The 27,609-nt window shown below is 37.5% G+C and overlaps 1 protein-coding gene across 1 annotated transcript in view; it reads right to left on the reverse strand.

The window, feature by feature from the left end:
* Positions 1-27,609, reverse strand: part of gnai2b (guanine nucleotide binding protein (G protein), alpha inhibiting activity polypeptide 2b) — a 65,887-nt gene that overhangs the window by 14,975 nt on the left and 23,303 nt on the right. The window contains exons 2-3 of the mRNA XM_047348392.1: positions 8,215-8,257; positions 515-656 (exon numbers count right to left, since the gene is read on the reverse strand). Of these exons, the coding sequence (XP_047204348.1) occupies positions 515-656; positions 8,215-8,257 (185 nt within the window). The remainder of the gene's footprint in view (positions 1-514; positions 657-8,214; positions 8,258-27,609) is intronic.

The raw sequence follows: 27,609 nt of genomic DNA on the forward strand, positions 1-27,609 counted from the left end.
AACTCTAAAAATACATTAATAATAATCAACTCGACCAACATACGTTCTACTGTTATGCTTACCTTTTATTTTGTATTACTGACTATTGAAGTATCTGTTCCTAGTATTTTAGTATTGACTAATTCAGGCCAATTAATATTTTTATGAAATGTTTTTTTTATTGTATATGAAATACGAAGAAAGTATTTTATGCATGAGCTAATGGTAATTTTGTATTGTATATTGATTTATTGTTGCGCACACTTACCCAGGGACTGCAGTTGGAAATGAGCTTTAGCTAAGTCTCATTTAGAGCATCTCTTTTCATTGTGAGATTTATGTTTTTGTACATGGTCTCTGACAAATAAATAAATAGCAATTAATTAAACTTTAAAGTCTGAACTAGACACAACTGTCAGATGGTGTGGATAAAATAGGGTTCATTGAGGCCAAAGGGGGGACCTCTAATCCACAATTGCTTCGGATTTAGTTATTCCAATAACTTTAATCAATGCCTTGAGCTTGTGAGTCTTACCACTCTGGCAGGGTCACTGTAGTCTATCTTGAGGCTGGCCATGGCTTTAACAATGGCCATAATCGACTGGATGGTGTTACTGTAAACAACTGCTCGATACTGCTTACACTCATCTTCTGAGTAGCCGTCTTCATGGATGATCCTAAAATATCAGAAAAACATGCAGCATTTATATCAGCGAAAAGTAATGGATAAATTCACAGTCTGCAAAGTTGATTGGTGTCCCAACAGTCCAGTGTGGTTGGACAGTGGTTGGGAACATGGATGGTGGTTCATAGGATTAGCTAAAAACTGCTAAGAGTTATTTGACAGAGGCTTTAGTTCACTAACATAGTTCTCTGCTTAAAAAATGTGATTCTTTACTTCAAACGAGACCAACTTCCAGCTTCACTTGGTTTTGTCAGATGAAGCTGTTGTGCCAACACAGAAAACTCTTTACTCATAGTTGTCCTACTGAAAATGGTTCAGCAGAGGCTTACACAAAACATGACAAAGTGTGTTGAAAATATAAGGATAAAATCTAAAGAAGTCCCAAGCTGTAGCTTTCTAAGCTCATTTGGATAAAACACAGTAACTGAACAACATGCTAATTATCATAGGTTAAACCATGAAGGAGTGTTGTGCAACAATAGGTGTGATTTGGCTTTTAGCAACTATTAATAATTATTATAATTTTAACAAAATTATTAACAGAGTTCTCAAACAGCAAGCCCTGCACACATTTATAGAATAAACACTTCCAAAAATATTTGAATTTATTAGCAAAATAATTAAACTTCAAGTTAAAGTACTTTAGTCAACAAACTAAGTAGGCTAATAATATTCAACTAGGCTACTATAAAAAATGAAAAGAATGAAAAAAACTAATAAACTATGGGAAAAGTGGAACAAAAGAATAAAACTGAAACCAGTAACCAATACAATTATATCACAGTTCAATGTGAATACGTTTGTTTAAGAACCATGGTTTGTTATGAGGTTACTTTAAAACTAAGTAGGAACAACAATTTGTGTGTGCTCATACAACTAGTTCACAATGCAAATCAGAAAGGTAAATAAAATATTTGATTAATATTTAAATATTATCATTTGCCGAATTACAAATCAAAACCCTTTTGGATGATTCTTAATAAATATGCTAACCAGCCATCACAGGGAGTGATGGACTACTAAAATGGTGACGAGAAACATTTATGCATTCAGACATGATGTCACATCCAGATTAGCGGTTCAGCTAACACAAAGGAAATATTTACTTAAAACCTGTTTAGTTCCACATGTGATTTTAAGTGTCACTAATAAAAATTTTAATGCATGTATGAGTGCTGGCGGCACATAATCTGTGTTTAAACCTCTTATTGAAACACAGTTTGTCGTAACTTTAAAACACAACCTAAAACAATTTTTTAGCATTTGTTAGCACTGAAGCAGTTTAGCACCACAAAGAAAATGAAACTTAAAGAATGAACCGTTCTGATGAATAGGAGGACGTCATATAGAGGCAGCGAGTTCAGCTGGTCTAGGTGAACAAAGGAGCCGTGGCGGCTGCTCTCAGTAGCAGCTGGGTGGGGCTTCTGCTCGGACGAACACAGGAAAGTGTGCGAGGTTGTGGTTCCTACGCTCAGGGGAGTGAAAGGAAAAGCAGCTTCACTCGACGTAGTTAGAGACACTGTCTTTTCTTAGGGAATCTTTGGCTCAGATTCTTTTTCTGCTGAAGCTCAGAAAGAAAGGTTTAAGACAGCTAGTCACGCGTGTCTCCCCTTGTGCCGGTAAACCTCAGCAAGTAAACGGGAAGCATTCTGCTGCGTGCCAGAGTTTTGTAAACCTATGATGCCATTGGGATTCCAGCTGTGAATCCTCCTTCCTAGGAACTTTCTTGAAAATGGGTAATGCTGTGCATTCTGGGATTCAGAATTTCCAGTCTCTTTGGTAGTTCAGTCCTGGTTTCATCCCAAAGCTGGGACACAAGGAGAAAAGTTCACACCAGGAAAGTCCTTTGGTCCACTTGTTTGGTCCGGAGCAAAAGTGGACTTTATTTTTTTTGTTTGGTGCGGTTTGTTTTCACATTGTACTTTTTGCAAGTGAACTTTACTTGTAAACAAAGACATGCAGGTGACGATCATTGCTCCCATTGGACAGAAATGACGGGAGCGGGACAGAGCACAGACACAGAAATTTAGGAAAACAGCTGTAGACGTGCTGCGTGCAGCACCTCTGTTCTGCATATTTGTGCCGTTATTACAGCTGCAATATTATTGTGAGGGTGAAGAGCAGCTCATTCAACACAGATTTTGTGATGTTCTATTTATAAGTTTGGAGCAGTGTTGGAGAATGCGTGCTGAACACAAAAGAAGACTGTGTGCTCTGCGTGCCCAGTCCCACATGCCCGGTGTTGCAACAATCAGCTGGCCAGGTAGGATTTGAGTATAACGTACACCTTTGCTATAGGCTACGGTGGCTTGTTAAGTCCAAAGAGACATACGTTTTCTGCAGTTGGTTCGGATCGGGGCCGGTTCGTATTCAGACCATAAGCGAACCGCACCAGAGTCCGTTTGGAAGCGTACCGAGACCACCTCAAAAAGTGGGTCTCGGTACGGTTGTTTGGTCCGGACCAGGGTTTGCTTGAGTGTATTCACACCTGCACAAAAGGTCCGGACCAAGGGGGGAAACGAACTCTGATCCGTTTAAAGCGGACCAAAAGTGGCAAGTGTGAATACACAAGGAGTGCTTATAATTATTAATTTATGAACACCAGCTGTCAGATTTATCTCAAAAACTGATCAGAAGCCATATTAACCCACCACAGCTGTCTATTGACAAGATGCAAACAGGTACCTACATAGAGAAAGGTTCTTTATTAGACATTAACAGATGGAGGGCAACATGTCAAAAACAGGATTTTACATATATCTAAAAAGCCTTCAATTATTCATTGGAGTTTGCATTTTATTAAAAAGGCACAGAATGCTAAAAGGTTGGACAAAAGTAAATGTGGCTCTGCTGTGTTAACTTTGTATTCTTGTTTTCTTCTTACCTCCCACATATTACCAAAAATATATGAAACATTTATGCAAGATCAAACTTTATTTATACCTTAACATTGGGTTTGTTCTTTTTAATGTACTCTCCAAGTGCATGTAGCTGATTTTATGTACAATCTGTTTAGTCATATAAAGTGTAGGCACAACCAGTACTTGTATTTTCCATAATAGATTAGTTGTGGCTTTTCAATGAAAAAAATGTGAAGACCTTTCTCTAGACTACCTTAAGACTGTATGCAAAAACATAAGGTTGTTTAAGGTTTTATATCCAGCAAGTATGACTAAACCAACATCTACCCATTTTTTTCAGCGTAACTATACAGTGATACTATCCAAAAGTTTGACAATTGTTTTGGAACATCCACCTTCTGAGGTAATAGTTGTACATGCTCAGTTACCTGATGTATTCTAAATATTATGCTGGCAATTTGTTTTGGGTTGTTTTTAAATTTTTGTGGCACTAGTGGTCTTTATTTTGAAAGTGGACTGACAGGAAATGGGGTGGAGAGAGAGGAGGAAGACATTCAGGAGAGGTCTCCGGGTCAGGACTCGAACCCAGGAGACCTGCGTCGACAACTGAGGCCTCCGTACATGGGTCACGCGCTCTACCTCTGTGCCACTGCCGTGCTCATGTTTCTGGCTAATTTCTGTTTACAGTCTGAAAAGCTAACTCTAAATTCCTATTTTCAACATTAAAAACAATAAAACATTAAAGCATGTTTTAAAAGTAACTAACTAGAAGAAAGATCCTAGTTATCCAATATTTTTAACACACTGCTTCCATTTTTCTATTTCACGTAAAGTATTTATTGCTCATGCACTGACCAGATGGCTTTTTTCTCAATTTCATGGTACTGTTGACAATGACAATAAAGGATATTAAGATTGTGATCTTGCCACCACACATAGTGAGGATTATGCTTTGTAGGTAAAAAAAGATATTAATATCTCATTTTTAGAGAACTGGAGCAGAGCATTGCATCTTGGAGACAGAAAGTCTCCATAACAATCACCTATTTTTTTACACATCTTTACCTGGGGTTGGAGTAATTGTAAAGAGTGTGGTATTTAAAGCCAAAATGAATTGCACACATTAGCACGTGTGGCCGTACTATTGGTGTCAGTGTCTAATTGAACATAATGTCAAAAAACCTGTGAAAACACAATCACATATATCTAAAAGAGTTCATTGGCCATGGCTGGTCAAATAGCCAATGGTTTGGTTCATCCACAATTCCAGTATTAATTCCAACAGCTTAAAATGGAAATGAGTGCGATAAAAGGTGGGTAGCCATCAATGTAACCTGTCAATAATCTGTCACAGCAGTAGCACATAAAAACAGGCAATGCTCCACACTAGTACTCTGCTTGAGGGCCAATACAGACCCAACAACTGACTCCCATATACTGTCTGTGATTACATCATCAGGGAGAGAAGGAGCAAAATGGGTACTGGAAGAACACATGAAAAACAGAGTGCTCACCTGACCAGCCAGTTCAAGTTATGAGGTGACGAGCTAAACAAAGTATTTAATAATAATTTGATATGAGGGTATTTAATAATGCATCAACTACAGTATACAGTTATATATGTAATAATATGACAACACTAATACCAACATGTTTTGTCATAATCCTCCAGTGTTTGCTTTAAATGTTATTTTAGAGATCCGTTTCCTCCATGTTTATGTTCTTCAGTTGCTATATTTTTTAGTTCATTCATATTAGTCCAGGTTTATGACTTATTCTTGTGTTAGATATGTATGTTCTTTAGCTCATTGTTTACTTCTTACATTCTTGGATTTTAATCAGAATCAGAATCAGCTTTACTGCCAAGTTCATGCATACAAACAAGGAATTTGACTCCTGTACACTTTGCTCTTTTGTTCTGTTTTTGCATTACAGAATATACAAATTTACAATTTAAAATTTACAATGTACAATATACACATATCTAATAAAAAAGGTGCATTTGCAACATCTGTATGCTGTTGTTTTGTACTCTATTGAATGTTCAACAGAGAAACAGCCTGGGGGAAGAAACTGTCTCTGTGGCGGCTGGTTTTAGTGAACAGTGCTCTGTAGCGGCGGCCTGAAGGTAAAACTCTGAACAGTTTATGTGCAGGGTGTGTGGGGTCTGCAGAGATTTTAGCAGCTCTTTTCCTGACCCTAGACCTGTATAGGTCCTGGATGGAGGGAAGGTCAGCTCTGATTATTCTCTCTGCAGTCCTGATTATTCGTTGCAGTCTGGACCTGTCCTGTTTTGTGGATGAGCCAAACCACACTGAGATGGATGAAGACAGGACAGACTGAATGATGGCAGTGTAGAAGATGACCAACAGACCAACTGTGGAAGGTTGAACTTCTTGAGTTGCCTCAGGAAGTACAGTCTCTGCTGGGCCTTCTTTCGAACAGTGTCTATGTGTGAAGACCATCTCAAGTCCTCAGAGATGGTGGTTCCTAAGAACCTGAAGTGGTCCACGGCCGATACAGTGTTGTTGAGGATGGTGAGGGGGGTGTATGGGGGTGGTGTTCTCCGAAAGTCCACCACCATTTCCACAGTCTTGAGTGGGTTCAGTTCAAGGTAGTTCTGACCGCACCAGTGTACCAGCCGATCTGTTAGATTCCCTGCTTATCTGTGTTAATCACTTTTCCTCTTTCAGTTGCTCTGCATTCTTTGTCATCAGCTGCCCCATATTCCTCCTGATTAGCCTACCTTGCTCATTGGTCCATTCTCCTCCCTACCTCAGTATTTATACTCTCTGGTTTTCACTGCTCACCACTGGATCCTCCAACTCGTTATCCTGATTACTACCTGCTTCATGTCATCTGTCTCCACGATCAATTTTACTCTTTGCTCCCTGTCTGCCTACCTGTCTGTGTCCCATGCTGTAGGTTCCAGTTCTGTTTTCATTGAAGAATACCTTTACTCACCATGCGGCTCCCACGCTCTGTCCTGCATGTTGATCCAATCCAACCCAGCAAACCATGACAGTTTTCTGCTTTGCTATCAAAAGGTATTCTGTATACTTTACATTATTTCGCAACAGGGTTTCTACACTGGGCTGCATGATGGGGCAGTTGGTAGCACTGTCCTTGCAGTAAGAAGGGCTCTGGGTTCGATTATCAGTCGGGAATCTTTCTGCATGGAGTTTGCATGTTCTCCCCGTGCATGCGTGGGTTCTCTTTGGGTACCCTAGCTTCCTCCCACAGTCCAAAAACATGACTGTTAGGTTGATTGGTCCCTCTCAATTGCCCTTAGGTGTGAATGGTTGTTTGTCCTGTGTGCTCTGTGTTGCCCTGCGATGGACTGGTGACCTGTCCAGGGTGTACCCCACCTCTCGCCCGTAGACTGCTGGAGATAAGCACCAGCTCCCCCATGATCCTGTATGGAAAAAGCCAGTATAGGAAACAAATGGGTGAAAGGATGGATGGAACTGTTTAACAACGGATTAAGGAATAAAGTCTGGAAATATAAATATTTTTCTTTATTTTCTTTTTCATTACTCATGCAGACCAAGAAAAAAACATTCAAATAAAATTCAAGACTTCAACCCTGTCTCAGCATGATGTACAGGAAGACGTACAGCATTATGGTAAACACACAGTACAACCATTTCTGCAGCATTCAGCTGATTCAGTGTGCTGTCTCTATCCCTTGCAGCATTGTAATTGTAAGCACAAGAATGATGGAAGTGTTTGCCTTTGCATGCCCCAATGTATATTTTCCATCAGCTACATCAGGCTGCACAACAAAGTGCTGAAAAAGCAATATGAGACAATTTTCTATTTATTCTAAAGTCAAGCTGCCCAATGGAAAAAACTGAACTGCTTTATGATGAGCAGAGTGGTAAGTTATCATAAGGCCTCATTAGTTTTAAGCTGTCTTAAGACTGGCTTTTCTAACTTCCTACAGGCTATTTTTTGTGTGCAATGTTACACAACAGATGGTTGTCATGTGTGTCTCACGTGGGGATTTATCTGTGTGCCTGAATGTATTAATGAAATAATTTCAAAAGCAATGGACTGTTTCCACTTGAAGCTCATAATAGATGGATTCAATGCCTGGTTAGCCCTGAGGAATGTGAATAATTTAGTTTCCTCAGCTGTGTGTGTGTTTGTGGGTTTTCTGAATCCTTCACAGAAATAACAAGTGCCTCTGTGATCACAGACTTATCTCACAGGCATAAATTCAACAAAAGTGGTTAGAATGTTCCTGGGAACCGTATTGTAGCAATCCAAGATTATATTATCTAACAATAATAAAGTCACCATTGTAAACTATCGATGTTCTGGTTTAAAACATGCAAACTTGCAGAGAACTCACACACAAAAGATGAATGGAGTAATAAAATCATTCAAGAATCACTTAAGTTGTTTGTGTTCTTGCCTTTTTTTAGTACTTATAAATATGTTCAACAATATAAACAAAAAGATAACCTACTTCTCTAAATAAATGAATTTTACTTTTTGCCCTTCCTCAACACAAGAAACAAAAACACTGCATTAAAATACAACATAATCTTAAGGTTGCAAACGTACTGCAAATTATTTCAGTTTACAGTATCTTACTCATTAATCGCACAGGATTCATCTCAGGTTACAAAGAATTGAACAAAACCTAAAAATAAAATAAAAGATAGTTTTTTTTTAACTTACTTCATTTGCTTTACAATGGTGCTCTTCCCAGACTCCCCAGCACCTGTAGAGACATAAAAAAATCAAGATTTAAAAATAAATCTTAGGCCAGTGTTGTTTTTAGGAGCAAGACTGTATTATTAGAATAAAGTTCAGCTGCAACAGTGATTGGTCTGCTCTGAAAGATGAGTGACCCGCTGATGACTTGGCCCTGAAACCAGTTTTGTCCTCTGGGTTGTTTACATGTATTTATGCTCTCATTTGTGTGGACGTGATCCAAAGATAAGAATGATCTCCCCCCATTAATTTCAATGTTTGTGTTTTACTCCAAAAAAAGAAGTGTGTATAAACCATTAAAAAGGATGCTGTAAAATAATAAACAAAAAAAAGAACTTTTTTATAATTTATTGTATTTGTAACTATAAACCTGTTGTACATTCATACATCATGTTCTCATTTATTTAATTTCACTCTGAGATCTGCTCACAAACCTAGAAATGCAGCAAAGGGAAAAAAAATTACATTTTGATGATTCAGGCATTTTTTGTTTTTTTACATCATTTCAAAATAATGACAATTTTACCAGTTTAGTAATACACTTGTTCGCTGAGACTAAATTGAAGGTTTTCAAGGTATATTATTGTTACCAAAAATCCGACATAAAAAGTTTGCAGATCTATTACATTGGGTGATGTATAGAGCAACAGTCTTAGTTATGAGCTGAAGGCTAAAAAAAATGCTCATCTTTAAAAAAAAAAGATTTTTAAATTAAGTTAATTATGGTTATAATGCATACTTGTGGACCATAAGGTCTTGAATCTGTTGAAATTGTGTGTTGTAGCGGATTTTTATTTGTTTCCTTTTTTGTCTGATTTTCTGAAGTCCTGAATTAATGTGGGATATGAATTAATAAGCTTTAACTTTAGCTTTGATAGTTAGTTATCATGTTTAGTACAATAACATTTTGGAAAAAATATTATTTCCTAGATTGGAAACTAACAATCTTTCTGGGTAAATGATCAGTAGCTAGCTCATAAGGCGAGGGAGCACATGTTCTCAGCCATTAGCAGTTGGAGCTAACAAAAGAAGCTTATAGTTGTTACCAGAATCAAACATGTATCTTTAAAATACCACTAATCCGACACGTTATGGCCGATCTGTGTTAAAAAAAACCACCCTTTAAATAAAGTTTGACTTAACTTTAACAGCAGAACACACCATTAGCTGAGTTCCTCACAAACACAAACAAAAACAAACGAACATTGTTCTTACTAGCCTTAAATGTTGTAACCCATGGCTGGGGTCCCAATAGCTTTTTGTTTTGTTAATACAGTAAGAAATTATTGCCTAATATATATCTGTTGATTGAAATTATAGAAATAAAATCATTCACGCTTCTTTTCATTCCTTCAAAAATAATGCTCACATTTTTACCATGTTGAAAAATAAAATGCAAAAAAAGAAACAAACACACATAAAAGACACATTGAAGTTTTTCATCTATAGAAGATCCAGCTTTACTCTTTCTATTGATGATTGAAAACAAACATTTGTTAAAAGCAAGCAGAATTAGTGTGTCTGACTGTAAAATAAAACAACTACATACAGGCTCACTATATCGGGGGAGATAACCAGGTTAATTCCTCTAAAAGATCTGAAAGGAAAGTGAAGTGCTAATATGCTTATTGGTCTTTTTAGACATATATTAAGCTAGTAGTTCCATTATGAGATACATGAAGATGCAAACATGTCCATCAAACCCAAAAAACCCAGTGTAGTGATTGTAGCAGTTGGTGGTTGTCCTATCATCAGATTTAAACACAGCAGGCGTTTCCCTTGTCTTTGTTACCAACAAGGGAAAATTCCTCCAAACTCGTTTGCTTCAAATCAAAATCAGATCATCCAAATCAGATATTCATACAGTCATGAGTACAATGAAACCATTGCAGTTTTACTTAGGGTACTGACATAACTGAAGCTTAATGGCAGCCTATGTCTTGCTTAAACCTATCTATTTAACACTAATATAAAAGTTACTTGCAAAACCTTTTTTTAACGTGAAACAAAAACATGTACAAATCAAAATATGTCTGCTTTTAGTTTCACGGCAGTTAAAACTAATACTTCTACTACACTACTACTTACAATGGCCACAGCAAGATTTATTAGAGCATAATTGTTATCACCCTAAAATTTAAGACAGCAATTCCTTGTCACTTTGCAAGCACTGCCAGGATATTTACCAAGACACTGTCCCTTTACACCTGTAGAAAACCCCTGCTAACAGCTGCTAACCTGGCCCAGGGCCACAGGAGCTAATGGGTCCAATATAATCAACTGATAATCAATGCTTATTAAATTCACATTTAAAACAGCTGTTTTGTCTTTCTGTATTATTTTTGAATACAGATAATAAAAGAAACTTTTTAAAACCGTTGTCTTCATAAATTAATGATTTCACAAGTACTTGTCTGCTTAATCAAAGATAATACATGAATAATTTCTGAAGGGCAGGCTTTTGAATCTTACTGAATCTGGATAAAATTAAGTTACAAGTTGATTGCCAAAATTTAAAACATCAAATCTCCAACAAGAAATCTTTTTTATCAGGGAGCTTGAGTAGAGATCATCTAGGACTGCCTTTGGTGAGAGAAAGAGCAGCAAATAATGTAAAACATCAATCTGTCTTGAAAGCTGTAGTTTAAAACGTTTGGTCTACAGAGAAAGTGGAGTATTACTTTCACTGCAGAGACACACACGTTGAAGGTCACCTTCCTGGCACAAAAATAAAAGCCTTCCATTAATATTTGAAGCCTAGCAGGAGGTGAACGCTGGCTGAAAAGAAAGAAAAGAGATGAGCCTTCTAATTATTCTTCCAAGGTGCTTTATGAGAACACAACACTGTTCTACTGCTTGGGGGGAACATTTTTGAACCGCCACCAGATTTTACAGGCGAATGTCAGCTTGTTGCAAATTGAAGGAGCAAACAGTGCAAACTAAATGCTATTGCTGTCAAATATCTTTAGGCTGAAATTCAATTATGAAACAATATCTGGAATAAGTTATTATTTGATTCTCGGTCTTCTAAAAAGAAATAAAAGCCTACCTAACTGCATTTTGTTGTGTTCCAAAGTAGGTAATATAACTGTGAGATTTAAGATTAAAATAAGTATTGTAAAAATGAGGCTGCTGGTATTATTATACATGGATTTCATCCAGATTAACCAAAGGTAACAGAAAATGACAGTTTCTTGCATAATGTTTTATCACACGGCAAGACTAAGTGCTATCTAAACACAGGAGTAACAGTATAAAAACTATTTATGGAACATTATGGAATGCTAACATAATAAGATTCTGAACCAAGTTTAAATCAATCTATTTGTAAAGCATAATAACAAATAAACCAAAAATTGACATCAGATTGAATCTGACCCGCAATGAATCATGGGATAGGGGTTTTTCCTACTTTCTCTGCGCCGACTGCAGATAAAAATGATTAAAATAGTGAAAACATGTAAATATATATTTTTTTCACACTTTATGGTTTCATTGTCAGACAAAAGAATCTGTAATTTGAAAGTTGTTCTTGTACTGGAAAAACGGCTAGTATTGAGCTGACATTTTAGGCGTAGTGACGTGTGGAGGAATCAATAATGCTGGACATTTAAATTTCGCAAAGTAGTCTGATAAAAAAACATGTAAAAGTGGAAAATTTGATCATTTACTTTACTGTGAGACAAACAATAAAATCCAGTGAGATTTATATTTCATAATAGACTTGGAGAATTGTATTTTTGCCAAGTAACCTCTTTGCTTACCCTTTGACTAGATTATAGCTTTGAGTTAGAAATAGGGCCATCCATGATTACAGTCACAATGCTTGTGATCACATTGCAATTTAACATAAAAACTGCAACACTGTAAAAAAGCAAGATAAAAAAAACAACAGAAATGAAACTCCACATTATTGTTTATGCATAAGCTAGTGTTAGAACTGTAGTACAGCTAGCAGCAATAGAAAGTTAGAACAGTAGCAGCTTAAAATACCATTGAAAAATTGCATTCAAAAGTATAGGATTTCTTTTGATCCATACATTGTTTTACTACCATGTTGCAAGGATTTAGGAAAATATTTAGCATAGTCTTCCGTACTTTTCAGTATTGATATTATTGTAGATTAACAGCCACCATGACAAAAGGTCTGCCTGCCAAGAGTCACACTCTGCCAGGATTTGTAGGATAACAAGACTGTAAAAACTTAACCAATAGAATTTTGCTACATAAAAGCTAAATGTTAGCATCCTTTGTGAAAACATCACTGATGAATTTGTCCACAGCTCTTCCAGGAAAAGAGTATTTCCGGCATCCCCACTTAAAATAGTCTACGATGAGATTCATTTTTTTAGAACGCTGAATGCTATGAATATTTCATTCATATGAGTTCTATATTTGTAGGACTATATTTTTCTATCTCTTACATGTACCAGGCGGAGTAACACATCCAGAGAAAAAGCTTGTTCTGTTGGTTCAGTGTACTTGCAGGTGTGTTCTGGTTGAATGTGCAGTGGGAGAGGAAAACAATAAAGCCAAGCAGTTATTTGAACATGGTGTTGTCCTCGTCCTATTCCTTACCCACAACCCACAGTACAGAGATAACACAAAGGAAAAGGCAAGTCTGGAGGTCTTTGGGCAAAAAACATTTGCTTTTCATACTGATTTTTAGTGTAGCTTGTATTAAACATGTAATCTGAAATCCACCTATTTGGTCAAGGTAATTAACAATTGTACAGTAATTGTAAATGGTAAAACAAACCATTTTAAATGAAGGTATTAAATTTTCACAAGTAAATTCTGAACCTATTTGTAGTTTTCTGAACACCTCAGACATAACGGGCAGTCTTAATAATAATAATTTGTGTTAGCTGTTTAATTATTCAAATAATAACAAACAGTGCAGACATTCATATAATCACAGTGGGGCACAACACAACAACAATTTTCAAATCTGATAGGGACACCAACATCACAACAAACCTTAAAAATGAGAAGACATAAAAATGTTGATGAGGATTATTCTGTACACACTAATGGATATCAGGATGGTTTCAGGGGGTAATAAAATGACTGGTTACATAATTGATATTAAAACATACTCACATGGAGCCAAATAAAATATTCAAATATCTTCACAATTCAGCTAGACACATCTATGTGCAGACCTCACAACTTCAACTTTTTATTGTTGGTACAGCAGACTGGATCGCTCTTTGATGAGGATAAGACAACATCACTTCCATTTCCTGCTCCATTAACCCCAATTATTTGCAGTAGTTCCTACATTGTTTGTCGCTGCGTGTCAAAAAGAAGATCAGTGATAACAGAATCCTTTGCAAGAAAATCAAAGAGGGTATTTTTCTCTTTGGTTGCCAAAAACTTTGTCAGAATTTAAGCAACCTGGTGACCTTTTAGCCTGATTGGCCCTGACATCAAATGCAGCATACTACTCACTACATGGAAATACACAGAGAGACTGCTGTTTAAGTAATACTAACCATGCTAAATATGGAAGCAAATCGTTACCATAATTCAAATGAAAAAGCATTTCCAGAAATGCTTTTTCATTTTAAGAATGCGACTGCGTTATTTGACCCATAAATAAAATTAGTAATCAATCATCCTATTTGCATTTGCATTTTCTTCTTCACGACTGCACATTTTATGCCATAATCAAAAAGAAAACAAAGCAGACATTGCTTTTTCGTTTTCGTGGTCTGCCCGCAAAGTACTGCCCAGAACTCGAAAACGAAAAAGCATTCCGAGCTGCGGGCGCAGAAGAGTGACGTCAGCAGCCGCCCTTCCTCAGCTCCCTGCTGACCGAGCTACCCATCTTGTTTGGTGGGAGGCGCTGTGCACGTCTGCAGTGCATTACATTGCAAACGTGCAGAGAAATTGATTGAATTGCAGCAGGACCGAGCTCAATTTGTGGCAGTGGGTTCCGCCACAGCCTGCCACCGAAGATGCCACCGGAACTGCCACAGTCTGCCGCAGGGTGGCACGGGATTCCGCGAGGATGCCAGAAGGTGCCAGACCGGCCGTAAAAGCTTGCCAATGCGGTTGCCGCTGTTTTTGTGGAAGCTGATGCTGATTATCGGCAAATGGGTTGTCATTATTGTTATAGCCTGTTACCTTTAAATAATGATTTCATTATTGATTATTATTTAATAAACAGCTTTAGACCCATAACATAAGGTGATTGTATTTACTTGACATGGAAAATAAATAGCACTATGTGTATGTGTGACGTGTTGAAAGGATGACGAAGATTTATTGCACAAACAGCCGGTTTATTATAGAGCATGAGCGGCTATTCTGAATCGTCACTCACAGAAAATTATAAATAAATGCTTAAAAACACGCTGGATGTCCCAGGCCATAAGGCTGCCACCGGAACTACCAGTTCTGCCTGCCACTGCCACAAATTGAGCTCGGCCCTGCTGCAATTCAATCAATTTCGCGGCACGTTTGCAATGTAATGCACTGCAGACGTGCACAGCGCCTCCCACAGAACAAGATGGGTAGCTCGGTCAGCAGGGAGCTGAGGAAGGGCGGCTGCTGACGTCACTCTTCTGCGCCCGCAGCTCGGAATGCTTTTTCGTTTTCGAGTTCTGGGCAGTACTTTGCGGGCAGACCACGAAAACGAAAAAGCAATGTCTGCTTGGTTTTCTTTTTGATTATGGCATATAATGTGCAGTCGTGAAGAAGAAAATGCAAATGCAAATAGGATGATTGATTACTAATTTTATTTATGGGTCAAACAATGCAGCCACATTCTTAAAATGAAAAAGCATTTCCGAAAATGCTTTTTCATTTGAAATATGGTAACGATTTGCTTCCATAGCTAAAAGCTAAAGAGTTGTTATAATGTAAAACCCTGTTTTACAGCACAGAAAATCACTAAATCGAATTTTCATTTTGTTTACAAGTGGATTACTTGTATTAATTATTTATTTGTTTGAAACAGAATACCAAGATGTTTAAAGTAATTTCAAAAAGCGGCTTTTCATAGTTTTGTCAATATTTCACATTGACTGGTAACAGACTGTAAGACAGAGGAAGCCTCTGAATAGTTAATTCGCTAAGTGGCTTTGATTGATAATCTTTTTGGCAATAGAAGATTTTCACCAAGAGCAGTGAGATCAGCTGGTTCCATCAACCATTGTTTAGTAAATGTATCCATACTGTGTTGCATACATATACAGGGGTTGGACAATGAAACTGAAACACCTGGTTTTAGACCACAATAATTTATTAGTATGGTGTAGGGCCTCCTTTTGCGGCAAATACAGCGTCAATTCGTCTTGGGAATGACATATACAAGTCCTGCACATGTATTGTTCTCTGATGAGTCCACCTTTACCGTTTTCCCCACATCCGGGAGAGTTACGGTGTGGAGAAGCCCCAAAGAAGCGTACCACCCAGACTGTTGCATGCCCAGAGTGAAGCATGGGGGTGGATCAGTGATGGTATGGGCTGCCATATCATGGCATTCCCTTGGCCCAATACTTGTTCTAGATGGGCGCGCCACTGCCAAGGACTACCGAACCATTCTTGAGGACCATGTGCATCCAATGGTTCAAACATTGTATCCTGAAGGCGGTGCCGTGTATCAGGATGACAATGCACCAATACACACAGCAAGACTGGTGAAAGATTGGTTTGATGAACATGAAAGTGAAGTTGAACATCTCCCATGGCCGGCACAATCACCAGATCTAAATATTATTGAGCCACTTTGGGGTGTTTTGGAGGAGCGAGTCAGGAAACGTTTTCCTCCACCAGTATCACGTAGTGACCTGGCCACTATCCTGCAAGAAGAATGGCTTAAAATCCCTCTGACCACTGTGCAGGACTTGTATATGTCATTCCCAAGACGAATTTACGCTGTATTGGCTGCAAAAGGAGGCCCTACACCATACTAATAAATTATTGTGGTCTAAAACCAGGTGTTTCAGTTTCATTCTCCAACCCCTGTATATATATACATGTGTGTCGGCTGTGTCGGTTCTGCTCATTAGACTCACTGTCATGATGGTTGGGTGTTTTGGGTTTTCGTTTGGTTTCTATTTATTCTTATTTCTAGTTTGGATTTGGATCCTGCTTCTGTTTATTATTTTCCTGGTTGTACTTTTGTTTGTTTTCTAGTTTATGTTCTGTACATTATGTTTTCTTCCGATTAGTTTGTATCATTGGATTTCTGTTTTGCCCAGTCACGTTTTGTTCTCCCTGCCTCTATCAGCCTTAGTAATTAACTTCATTTGGTCCACCTGCACTAAAGCAATCCGTCAACCGGTTTCAGCTGCACCATGCTCTTTATATTCACTGCCTTGTTATTTACTCCTCGCAGAAACATTGTCAAGTCCTCCGTTCATGCCAAGCTGGTTCTACCTATGGTCATGTCAAGTCTGTTCTACCTCTGTTCATCCACGCCTGTATCTGCAACCATCTACCTGCCCACCAGTTTGTGCCTGCAAAGAATGGGCTCCTGGTCGCCCACCTGAACTTTGTGTTTTTGTTTTGGCTTTTGTTTTTGTTTCACTTCCAAGACCAAAACCCGACACTAACATGGATAATCACGTGGATTTGTTTGCAATTACAACAGGCACAGCTAGAATTACAATCAGCAGACATCTGGTTGATGAGCGTGAAGTCGCATTGCTCATTCACTGCATGCCCACAGGGAGGGGTTTATATTGGGCCGGATGTCTACTTCATGTTCCAATCCCAACCTGTCGGGGGTGGACATAGATCTCAACTGGCATAGGGTGCATAGTGCAATAAAGCGTTCAGATCTAACACCTTGAGTGTTATTAATCAGCACACAGTGGTACGACTGTTTGGTCACTGTGAGTAAGCAAAGGTGAGCAATAACACCATGAGACAAATGTCACTGTCCTTTCATCATTAGCTAAAGCTTCACACACCTAGTTTTCTTTTGATGCCAGCCTTAATTACCATAGGTGGGATTTTATGTTCTTCACTAAAGTGAATCAAGGTAAAAAAAACAGACTAATGTTAAAACATTAAAACAACATTTAATTTCCCTTTGGGATTAATAAAGTATTTTTGAATTGAATTGAATTAAATTGAATTATTCTAAGCCAGATTTAAACCATTGCCAGTTTGAACTTTTCTTCTAATCGGGAATCAATCCCAGCATGTAGAAATAATTTTTTTTAAAGTCTTTTATGGCAGATTCATATCAGCTTTCAAAACCTCCCCTAACTATTTGCCACAGTAATCAAGTCTTCCAAAGACTTAATTTATGTGCCTGGCATTGGGTGATAGGCAATGATGTATGTTTAGAACAATACAACTGGATCAGAGATAGGGTTTAAGTTCATATTCGGCTACAACCAGGCATGAACCAATTACAGATATCAGTGTGTCCAATGGTTTGAAATGGTTATGATTCAAAAACTGCAAAACACTTTCTGTCATACTGTTACTATATTCTAAAGACTTTTAATGTGATGCTAAAAGAGTCTCAATAAAGATAAATTATCACACTACATTCACATGTGCACACTCAGGATCCCTGAAAGCACACACATGATTCATAAATACACATACAGGATTCAGGTGGTTGAAAAAGGATTTCTACATTTTGGCTTTGCTTACGAGAAAGACAGATTTGGTTGTTTATAAATATTTCTGCCCATGAACAGGTGAACATTAATGGTGGGGAAACTGAAGGAGCTCCTTTCACCACTTAGCCAAGTTATGAGGATTGTGACTGCTAATCAGCCAACTGCAGGCTGGCTATTGGAGCAGATGGTAGATAACTAATCAACCAGCTAATATCAGCTGGTTAGGCTGCCAGTATTACTCAAAATGGAGCACAACAACAACAAAGGTCTAATATTCAATGCAATTACCGTAGATTCTGGATTTTTACAGACGAACATTATCTCTGGTCCTTATGAATGCAGGTAAAGTACAACTACATATATAAACACTGACCAAAATATTCACATAGACATAGACAAACACTCAAATAAAAACAATACTATCATTACTGTTATGGGTAGCAGGATACTCTCAACAACTTCTGAGAGCACCAGTAAATACAAGTGGCTATGTCTAAAAGAGTGGGAAGTTGGGAACAGATAATGCCATGCCTCTTCTGGTTTCTGCATACCGCTAATGCTCATGGAAAGTAGGACTGGTTCCTTAAAAGGTAAGTGGGAGCCTCCTGGCAAAGCATTTTTTTGGATAAAAAGAAGAAATTGCATTGCTGAATATCCATGACAAGATATCTAGGCCTATAAGAAACCAAAATCTACAATGGGTACATTAAGAGTATGCAAGTGTTAATTCTTTGGCAGTATAGAATTACTTAAAGGGTCTTTAATGGCTGAACTACTTTATTTTTTATAAGCCAAATCTGATAATATAAGAACATAAAACTAAAATTACAACTTTTTTTATTGCAGCAGGCTAAAGCAGCCATTAGAGTCAATCAGAATCCTAAACAGATGGTTGTAGAGATGCCCAAACATTTTTTGTGACCAATAGGTTTCCTCTAGCTTTAAAGTTTTGACAGGTGTATATCGGTTTTACCTAATTCTGATTACTCTTTAGGAACTTTAAAATGGAAATCTGCTGGTAGATAACTGCTGGTAGTAGCTGTTTGCTTCTGTACACTGATTTGGTCATTACAATGCATCATTTCGGACTGAGAAGTTCAATTCAAATAAATGTTGAAAAACATCTACCATTCAACACTTGTTCTGTTGCTGATTTCTTCATCAACTAGGTGTCAACAAATTACATTGCCTAAATTGAACAGAACTGTTTTGGGTTAGATTTTGCAAGAAAAACAATCTTCTGGAACTTCTAAAAAACATTCCCAAGACAGTCCTAAAACTAGCAGTAAGATGGTTGCGAATTACATTGGAAAAGCAACATCTTGAACCTAAATAATCGCTTTCCTTTATCAAGTTGCTTATGTTTGTTATTTTTCACACCTGTTTAGCTCATGGTTATTCACAATTTGTTTAGACATGTGCATGCAACAGAGGGATGTGATTCTTATGTTTGCATGCCAGTATCTGAGCAGACATGCAGCACAAGACACAATGCGCACGCTGCCACACAGAGCAAAGGAACATGCCACTGCAGAAGTGAAAGTGTAGCATCAACGACAGTTTGAAGCCAGACTGCCTTGTGTTTCTGATGGCAGTTTAAAAAGTCAGCAGTTATTTGTTGGTCTAGGTCTGAGCACATACCGCCAAAGTTAGTGTAGCATTAATGGTATAATGTGCGCAGGGAGCCAACGTTTTTTTGTAAGGTAACGTTTGTAAAGTGTTAGTATATATAGCAACATTTGTAATAAATATGCTGTATTTTAAGATAAGGTGGTTCAAGGCAAAATCATGGGATGATCAGGGATATTGACATGATGTCTAGAAATGAGTTCTTGCCAACTCTTTCAACAGGGGGTCACTAATGTGCAGTAAAACTATTTCAGACATTATGGTAATCTGTAGAGCAGCTTTTTCTCAAATTCAGGTCCAGGGTGGTCGGAAAACTGCAACTAAGTAGAAAAAACGAGAACAAACACTCATTAACAAATAAGCACCTGTTTTCTAGTTGAACACAGTCCCTTTAGGAGCACATTGTTTCACACGCCTGTGTTACACACACACAATCCTCTGTGGTAGCATTGCCTCTGCAGAAACATTTTGTTTTAAACAGTATATAAGCCCTTTACCACATTTTGGCATATGCCAGCGTCATAGGCCACCTATTGTGTGAGCAAATGCCACGGAAAGATGACTCACAATCCCGACTGTGGCACGATTCCTCCTTCTCTCTAATCCCAGCTCACTGTCGGCAACTGCTGGTGTCACGACTGTTCACATTCAATTAACTATTTCAGCCATTTACAGAACTGTCTCCTCAGAGCATTGATGGCACTGAATAGAAAACACAAAAATTATGCTCTTGCTATTTTAAGTCTTACTGAAAAGATACTGTCATGAATCTAGGGATACAGATGAGCCGTTATGCTTTTTTTTTTATATCATGTACAATACTACAGTATGACTGTTGGCAGGGGCAAAAATCATACATGAGTGTACATGTGAGTACATAAAGAGCTGTTGCTATTAGGAGTAGAACAGTAAAAGATTCTAACCTTGAGCATGTTGCACAGTTGTAGTTTAATGCTGTCTTGAATGTAGCACCAAAATCCTGGACAAACGTAATCTATTTAAACCTGTATGCTGTTACATCAGAATCAGATCAAAATGACAATAATTTCAACTACCCTTGACTTGAAACAAATATAAATTTCAGACAATAACAATAGTAAATACAAAATGGAGTTTTCAATAGGTGGTTTAATTTATTTAGGCAAAAAAACATTCAAACCAACCTAATCTTATGATTTAACATTGTCCCCCATTGTTAAATCATAAGTTAAGTGTAATTAATAACAGCCCCGCCTGATTACTGCCAGACTTGTCGACTCAAGAAATCACTTAAATAGAACCTGTTTGACAACATGAAGTAGGCTAAAATATCTGAAAAAGCAACACATCAAGTCTTCATCTAAATAAATTCAAGAACACACGAGAAACAAAGTCACTGGCATCTCGGTTTGGGAAAGGATTAAATTAGCTTAAATTAAAATTCTAGGCAACAAATGCAACGAATCCCAGTGAGTAAACAATGAAAACATAAAACAGTGGTGAACTTTCCAGTAGTGGTCACCCTACCAAAGACGGCATTGATGATTCATCCAGAAAGTCACAGAAGAACCCAGAACAACATCTTAGGTACTGCAGGCCTCACTTGCCTCAGAAATGCCAGTGCTCATGATTAAACCAACATTGTTGACCAAAAATAACATAGAAGCCCATCGCACATTTGCAAAAAACATCTTGATGACTTTTGGAAAAAGGATCTGTAGACTAATGAAATAAAAAAGGGATTTTTTGGAGGGCATTAATCTTGTTACATCTGGCGTAAAGTAAAAAGATCAACATACTTAAAGATCAACATACTTAAAGTCAAACATGGTGGTGGTAGTATGATGGTCTTGGGCAGCCCAGTCTAGTCAAAAAAGACTCTAGACTGACGAGAACAAACTTTTTGACATTGACAGGGAGGATTTGGCAAGCGTTTTATGGTCACATCTCATCTACTTAACTCTGCTGCTCAACTAACAAATGTATTCCCCTACTAACATGGCACCATCTAAGGGGAAACAAACAGACTTGGCAAGACTATAAGCTTTACAGCCAAAAGCCTTTGTTCCAACAAATAAATAATTGAATTAACACAAATTTCCTTACTTATTGTGATAAGTATAAATACATTCTCTAATTATAGGAAAAAATCTGAATTAGGTCCAATTTTACCACTGGAATACCAACAAAACTGAGTTGTCTGTATTTTTTCGCATTGATTTAGAACACTTTTATAGGTGGATCTGATTTGTTTCTCATGACCACACACTTGACTTTGACTTGGCTCTGCATGCATACCACTCCTCTAATTTAAGCAGACCTAAGCATCAGCCTTTCTACCTGCTTCTCTTTCACCCAGTCACCTCACCGATTCAGTTTCTGCGGAAGAGAACAACTCCAACTGCCTTAATGTTTTTACAGCAAGCCAGATACAGTGGTGCCTGTTTACGAGCCAAAATTTGTAAGTCTTTTAGGCAGCCATGCAGCCACCCCCCACTTAATAGCACCTATACCCTTTTTACATGCAGGGTGGATAATGACAGAGGAATTTTTCATTGCTGGATACAGTATGCTACTGCCTAGAGTTGAAAAGTAGGTCATCAGCCTTGCAGGGAGCTGCCGAGCTTCTCTGCAGAGTCGGATGCCTGCTGCACTCTTAGAGCCCCGCTGATGTTAAACTGAAGCAATGACAGCCTGGCAAATGAAACAAGAAAATAGTGTAGCTTTAAAATGAGAATCAGGGAAACCACAAGGAAATCACATTCATTCTCATGAACAGAAATTAAAAAAGCACACTATCAAAGCAAGTCACGCATTATAAAAAATTGCAGCTAAGACGTGACATGAAATTATATAGAAAGCAATTTATCATTTCTGTCTGAGGCAGCGTGCTGAGTGCGGAAGAGTTGCTTCATTATTGTCTCCTAATAACACTAGCAAGCACTTCTTTACATTTAATCCCTTTAGAAGTCAGTGCTTCCTTCAGCACCATTAATCATCCAGTTTTAAAAAGCCCGTAAGCAGCACATCTGTGTTACCAGAACTCATCTTGATTGCTTTAATACCTTTTTCCACTAAATAATGCCTTTCTCACCTCTAATGTGCTCTCTACACGCTCCTCCATTGGGGCGCAAAACACAAGCAAAATGTATGATTTATTTCCTGGACTTGTAATGCCTGAATATACCCACTCTTTGACCAAATAATCGAACCATTCATGACATTTTAATGGGAAGACTTCATGGTGTTGAACCACATCAATGAAAAACTGGATTTCCTACCAGCAATGTAGCATCTTAGGAAAAAACAAAAAGATGCATTTTCAGGATATCTACAAGTAATGGGCCCATTTGTTTGTATTCTTTAAAAGTATTCTGTCTTTTAGGATGAGTTTATATGAGTCCAACACAGCCTACCATATCCTATCTGGTGCTAACATTTGCTTTCACATTTTCCACCTTTAGCCTGTACCCCGAATGGAACAATGCAGCACAAAAAACAATTTTGCAAGGTGACAAGGAGGGCGTTAAAGTCTCCACCAGAAACTGAAGATGGAATAATATTGTGCGACATACGTTTTCAATAGACCTCCAGGCGTAACACACTTTGAAAAGAGAAAAGATGAAGAAAACAAAGATTTAAAAGCACACAAAAATTTGACATTTGCCAAGATTTATGGGTGACATCTTAGCAACTAAAGCCTTTGGATCTGTGCAGGTATAATGTGTCTTTGGTGCACCGAACAAATGAGATGAAAAGAAAACAAGAACCAAGCTTTTAAGCATAATTTGAAATAGAAAGAAGGCAGACATCTTCCTGGATAGCTTTTGGACACTGATCTAAGGGTTATCCAAATCCTTTCCCCAAATTAACTGATGGATTCCTGTGTTTTTGTTACTTTTAGGAAATGCTGCTGCATAAATTAAATCTCTAAAATTTAGGTCAAACTGAATCTGGATGATAAAGCTTCCCTTAAAACTCCCAAATAAACAACAGATTAAAAAAAAAACAATAAAATAAAAAAAGGATTTATCCTGCTGATCTGTTTTCCAATAAAGCAATGCATTATGAAAGAACTGACATGGCCATGCAGATCAGATGGATACATTAAGCGGTCAAATACTAGCTTGGAATTTAAATGTGCACATTCAAAAAACATTGTCTTCAAACTGTAATATCTTTGGTTGAACCTAAATGTCTATAAATAAGGTAAATATGTTTTCTAACTTCTCATGTGAATACTAAAAGCTGAAAATATCAATATTAAACAACTTAAAATGTGTGCTTGATATAATCATATACCTAACACAGTGCATTTTAAGAGTGGTTACTTATATAAATGTGAAATAAAAAATAAATCAGGATTGTTTTTTCCTGGATTCATTCCCAAACAAAATGTTTACCCATTACAGTACCTGGTAATGTAATCTACTGTTTCCTATTTTATTTATCTTATAAGGGACAGGCTGTTAGAAGTATCGTGTACCATTAAGAAAACTAATTATATAAATCATTCAAAGAGAAATCAATGTGTATGCAGCTTTTCCTAAGACCCTCTTAATTAAACTAATGAAGTGAAAGCATATTGACTGCTGGTTACAGCACTCAATGTGTGCAAGCTCTTTAAACAAATAGTCAAATTATGTTATAATTAGTTTTTAAAGAGATGTTAAAAAAGACTAAAGCCTTCATTTGCCATGACATATCTGATAAATAAAATATTTTTTAATCAACAGCAATTTGTCACTTTAATGTTTGTGATACTTCATTCAGAAACACTTGTGTGTGACAGAACATAGTACAATTTGAGATTTGAGACTGCCATAACATGGAGTGAGATACATCACTCAAGTTCTCGTTGTGTTAAATTTGCTAACATTTATGGTATTTCCATATTAGACCATATTGTATGTGATATTAGAGCGTGTTGTTGCAGTTATGCGAATAATACTAGTGGTGCATGGGAGCAACTAACCTTTCTATGTCTATAAGCTTGCTGAACAGTTGGTGTATGAGGGGCTGCAGACCCCGCACGACAGCGATGTACTTGTAGTCCATAGCCATTCCCAAGCATTTTCAGTAATAGACAGTGATATCGCTCGCACTTGTATGGGAATGGGACAATAAACTATTTGCTGGAAGTTCTCTAAGGTCCACAACTCAGCATACATCACTCTCAAGAACTGCCTATATGAGTGGGATGCTGTAAGATTAATTTCAGGCAATGTGTGGTGACTATTTGCTAAAGGAAACAAATCAACTAAGTACTTAACTCAAAAAATCACTGATCGGCACCATGAGTTTGTGGTTTAGGCAGTAGCCTGTTATTCAAAAGAGTCCAATATACAAACAAAAGTATATCTTTTCAAAGGTTTATTTCCATGGAAACAAGAAAAAAGACAATGACAAATGTGGTTTAACCCGTCCATCCAGTAGTTAAACCCAGGTTCAACACGATGAGCCGGGAAACAGGCACCTTCTCCGTAAGAGGGAGGGAAAACTGCTCCGTCAGCAGACAGCTGCCGAAGTGAGCTGGCGCAGAGAAACGCCGAACCACTTTTTTAAAATTAGGTGGAATCTTAATAAACTGAGTAAATATTTGAGTTCAACAAACCTACTTTCTCACCTAAAAACATCTTACAAAATTTATTTGGGGTCACGGAAACCGTATTATTTACATTCACAATTTTTGCCACCGTGGTCTGCCATTGTTGCCCGAGCTCGACCACTCTGCTTTGGCTTGCAGTGAATCATGGGAAATTGTGGGTCACGAACTACAAAACTCTGTGGTCGCGCCGGGGCTGCTCCCGTATTACAATATACCGGAAGTAACAAAAATTACACTGTGAACGTGATGATTGATAAAACTGAAGTGGTAAAAACGGGGTTGCTAAAATTGAGGAAGTGAATGAAAACAGGCAACGTTAAATCTAATACACTTAATGATGAATCTGAAGTGGTAAAAGTGGAGGCGCTAAATTCAAGGCAGTGAATGAAAACAGGCAATGTTAAATTTGATAACCTTAATACTTATAACATTAATATTTACCATGTTATCATTCTAATGACCTCCAAATTTACGGATCCTAAAATTAATCACATGTTTTTACGGCACTCAGTTTTACCATGTTCAGTATTTCACACCTTCAGTTAATTTCAAGTTCATTGTTACTTTGACCCCTCATATTGATGTACAGTTGTGAGTGTTTAATTAATTTACAGTAAAGAGGACAGTTTTCAAAAACTCTGCTTTGTAATTGCTTTGCAATTGCATTCAAACATAATTTGTACTTCTTAATCAGTGGTGCCAAGCAGAAAAACAAACATAAAATCCAGTAAAATCCATTAAAGTGCTTAATATGAGATTTTACACAGAATTTGAACCAGAAGCTAAAACTCTACCACTTGAAGAGTTATGGATAGAGTGCAATTACAGACAAAAATGGCTTTTCATCTTAAATGCAAAATGCATATATTTTTGTTTTGGCCCAATTACTGCTTTGAATGGGTTGTCTTTCAGCAACTGGCATGTTTTAGAGTCTGTTTACTCCAATTAACGATTATTCGATTACTGAATTATTGTCGATTGTTTCGATAATTGATTAATCACGATTAATCCGATTAATTATTTCAGCCCTAATTGGGTTAAAAGATATTGTTATTCATCATGTGACAACTGAAGCATTCCACATGTTGGCTCACTGAAAAGCCATTCTTTCATGCATCAAAACATCACAGCGGGTGTTTACCTTGCAATAGTTCTGCTTTCTCTCACACCTCTCTATGTTTCTGCCCATATTTTATACACACACACACAGACACACACACACAAACACACACACACACTTTCAAAACGATGAGGCATCAGAAATTTTGGGCACTGACTGCAGTGTCTGAAGGACCATAAAACCATTCAGTATTTTACTGCACAGCTCAACTGGTAAGTATATTGTTGAGAGTGGTTTATAAAAGATCTTCAAAATCTGGCACTACAAAAGCAGCCTTGGATGAATTATTAGGGTGTCAGATGCCAAATGATGGCAGAAACACTGTAAAAGACAAATAGTGTTGTTTGATGCAGCTATTTGAGAAGGGAATGTCTGTCATAATTTAAACCCATCACTTTGCCCACACATACTATGCTGTGTTCTGCATATTGGTGCTCAGAGATAAAAGATGACTTTGGACCTAAAAATTTCAATCTGGCCCTGTGCTGCTTGTGTAGTAGCATCTGGTACATTATTGCATCCTTGATGGGTGATAATGTTGGAGAGAAATAAATTGGTAGGCCACAGCCACCTGGAAAATATGTCCATATGTTGACATTTAAAACCTGAACTTTTCAATGTAGCCGCCTGGACCTGTAACTAAAATGCTTTGAATTGACTCATGCAGATATGTGAAAAGAATGGCACAACCTGTTAGGAAATTTATGTTTTTTAACATACCATAAATTCCAGACTACAGAGCGCACCTGATTAAAAGCCGCATGCTCTAATTTTAGAAAGAAAACCAATTTTGTACTTGTACAGGCCACACCAGATGTTAAGCCGCGGGTGTCCCGCGTTGTAATATGATTTACATAGAAAGATATTACACGTGAGGAATTTTTAACTTTTAACTTAATCCGTATGGTAATATAAACAAATGCATGTTGCAAATGCTTTTTTTCGAACAGTGGCTAACACGACTACCTTTAAATATACGTACGTTATCAGTAACACACAAATTTTGTTGCTAATGCTTTTTTACTGAACAGCGCACAAACAACACTCCAATATCTCCTAACTGATATATACTGCAGCCTAAGAGGTCAAAAGTCATTGATCACCTTCTTCATCTTCTTCCTGCGCACTGAAACCATCAAAGTCCTGTTCTTCAGTGTTGAATTGAACAGCCTCAGGATCTCGTCACTCACTTCAGCCTCTTCGTTGATGCTCTCACTTGGGCAGCCACACCGTTGTATAGGCCGCAGTATTCAAAGTGTGTAAAAAAAGTAGCAGCTTATAATCTGGAGTTTACGGTATTTTGGAGACTAGTATTGTAACAATACTGAAAAATTCAACCAAGATAAACAAGGACAAATTAGGACATCCCCACATTTTCTCCCCTTTCAAACTGTCTAAAATTACTCACAGGCCTTTCACGCCATTTTATT

This window comes from Girardinichthys multiradiatus, chromosome 20, assembly GCF_021462225.1.
Source record: "Girardinichthys multiradiatus isolate DD_20200921_A chromosome 20, DD_fGirMul_XY1, whole genome shotgun sequence".
Classification (NCBI taxonomy): Eukaryota; Metazoa; Chordata; class Actinopteri; order Cyprinodontiformes; family Goodeidae; genus Girardinichthys; species Girardinichthys multiradiatus.